General features: G+C 62.1%; 1 protein-coding gene across 1 annotated transcript; it reads right to left on the bottom strand.

The window, feature by feature from the left end:
• Positions 1-311: 311 nt before the first annotated feature.
• On the bottom strand, positions 312-1,307 carry FOXB2 (forkhead box B2). Its single transcript, XM_065406820.1, has one exon. The coding sequence runs from the start codon at positions 1,305-1,307 to the stop codon at positions 312-314; it is 996 nt and encodes a 331-aa protein (XP_065262892.1).
• Positions 1,308-2,582: the final 1,275 nt, after the last annotated feature.

Here is a 2,582-nt window from a genome sequence, read left to right as displayed (position 1 = left end):
TAGAAGCTCTTACCTGAAACCTTTCAGAGTAGCAGCCGTGTTAGTCTGTATCCGCAAAAATAACAGGAGTACTTGTGGCACCTTAGAGACTAACAAATTTATTAGAGCATAAGCTCTAAGGTGCCACAAGTACTCCTGTTATTTTTACCTGAAACCTGGCTCTCAATAATCTGATTGTACAATATATAAACACAGACACCAGATAGGTTATATTAATCAAACCATTTAAGAGCCCATTTCTCGGATACATCCCTTGCCCTTACAAATACACCTTTTGTGGCTAGGCGTCTCTCTCTCTCTGCCCGTGCCCTTTAGGAATGTACTAGGACAGAGTGTAAGGCGCTCTTGCCCTCGGAGGGGGTTGGCGGAGTCTGCTCAAGGAGGGAAGAAGACGCTGGCGAAGTGGAAGGGCAGATCTGCGAAGGGTTGACTGTCAGAGCGGGGATGGCAGACACAGGTGGCAGAGCCGGGGTGGGTTTGATGGGCACAGGAACCGCTGGCATAGTCTGGCCGGGTGGGTGGCAGAGAGCCTTCATGGGCACCCCAAACGGTCCATACTCGTGAGACACGGGCATGCTGGCCATCGAGTCCATCACCCCCACGTGAGGCCACACGGAGCTGACCATGTTGCTGAGCTGGCTGGACACGGGGTACCCGAGATGGTGCATCACTGAAGCCAAGGGCAGCCCGCTGGCCTGGATCACCCCCTTGTAATCTCTCCCGATAATGTTCTCGATGGCGAAGGGGTGTTTGAAGCCCGACGACGGGCTGCTCCCATTGAGGCCGTAGGGCTGGAACTGGGGCAGCCTCCCTACGCCGGCCGCGGCGGCGGCGGCAGCTGCAGCCACGGCCGCCTCCGATGTGCCCAGGCCCTGCATCTTGCCCGGGTGCTGCGGGTGGAAGTAGTGCACCACGTGCGGCGGGTGCGCGGGGCCCTTGGGCACCCCGCCGGGCAGCGGCGGCTCGGGGCGCAGCACCTTGAAGCGCTTGCGGCGCCGCAGGAAGCTACCGTTCTCGAACATGTCGCCGCAGTCCGGGTGCAGCGCCCAGAAGCTGCCCTTGCCCGGCTGGTCGGGCCGGCGCGGGATCTTGATGAAGCAGTCGTTGAAGGAGAGGTTGTGGCGCAGGGAGTTCTGCCAGCGCTGCGTGTGCTCCCGGTAGTAGGGGAAGCGCTCCATGATGAACTTGTAGATGTCGCTCAGGGGCAGCATCTTCTCGGCCGAGTGCTGGATGGCCATGGCCGTCAGCGAGATGTAGGAGTAGGGGGGCTTCTGGTCGCTGTACGAGCTCTTCCCCGGCCTCGGCATCGCCGCCCACTGTGTGCCCGCTAATCCGGACCCCACGGTCCCTATCTCCTGATAATCGCCCCCCGCCTCCTCTGTCTCCCGCCAACCGACACACGCGTCTCCCGTCTACCGCGCCCCCTGGCTCCACGTCCCGCTAATCGCTGCCTCGCAGCCCCGCTGCATCCCGCTGCGTGTCCCGCCGCGAACTCCGCACGGGCCGCGGGCTGCTCCCGCTAACCCGCGCGCACTTGGCGAGACGCGGGGCGCTGCCAGACGCGGGGGCTCACGGGGGGAGAATGAGCGTCTCTCACATGCCCCGCACCCCACTTTCCCCCCTCCCCCCAGCACAATACCCTGCCCGAAACGTGCAGCTCTCTAAGCCGCCCAGGGGGCTATTTAGCGGGGAGAGCGGCACCCGAACGGAGGGGGAAGCGCTGCTTGTCTCCGTTTATGCCCCAACCTTTCGGCTTCCCCGCACAGCCGCTGCTGCCGCCGCCTGTTGGGAGCCGGAAAGTTTCCCGGCTTCGCACTCTGCGGCCTCCCGCGCGCAGACTTTATTTGCGGGAGTTGCTGCGGAGGCTTTTTCTGGAGCGCTTCGGACGACGAATGGTCTTTGCGTCCTTCAGCGCACACCTGCCCTTGGCCCCGGCAAGCAGGGGAAACGGCGCCGTGTCCCATTAAAGTTTGGCCGCGCTGCCGCTGCTACGGTGGTGCTGGTGCCGGTGCCCTGCTCGTGGCGGAGAGGGATGGAGCCAGCTGTCCTCGGGCCAGGCGGAGAGGCGGCTGCTCTGGCTGTGGCTGTGCAGAGCTCTCCAGCACGGTTTTGTAATGATCCCGGAGATGAGGAGACCCCCGCCGCTCGCCTTATTATCACATGACAGTTGCTCAGGGACTTAGCGACTCCTGCGAAAGGGGCAAGAAGCCGCTCCCCGGCGGCCCCTTTCACTCACAAAGTCCGCAGCGGGACAGGGCGGGGCCAAGTGCACTTGCGGCGCTTCTGGGAGGCTTTAAAGCGCCCTGTGAGGTCCAGCGTCTCTTTCAAAACAGTGGGGAGTGGGGAGGCAGCCTGCGCAGGAAAGAGATCTCCTCCCTTCTCCCCAATCCTCCCCCCGCCGCAAGCCATTCAGCCGCTCTCATGTCCTTTGGGCCAGTATTCGCTGCCAACTGCAAGCCTAGGCGATGAGGAGCCTCCAGGGTCACTCCCCCCAACAAGGTTTCAAGCGAAGAGGTGGCAGAGCCTTGCAATTTAAGCACGTGACGCCAAGAATCCGACGGACATTAACATTACACATCACC

This window comes from Emys orbicularis, chromosome 6 (assembly GCF_028017835.1).
Source record: "Emys orbicularis isolate rEmyOrb1 chromosome 6, rEmyOrb1.hap1, whole genome shotgun sequence".
Taxonomy (NCBI): Eukaryota; Metazoa; Chordata; order Testudines; family Emydidae; genus Emys; species Emys orbicularis.
Note: the sequence above shows the minus strand (reverse complement) of the source record. Positions and strands in the feature narration are given on the sequence as shown.

What these genes read in the sequence shown, in the direction of transcription:
- FOXB2 (XM_065406820.1), bottom strand. Translation starts at nt 1,307, where the DNA reads ATGCCGAGGCCGGGGAAGAGCTCGTACAGCGACCAGAAGCCCCCCTAC.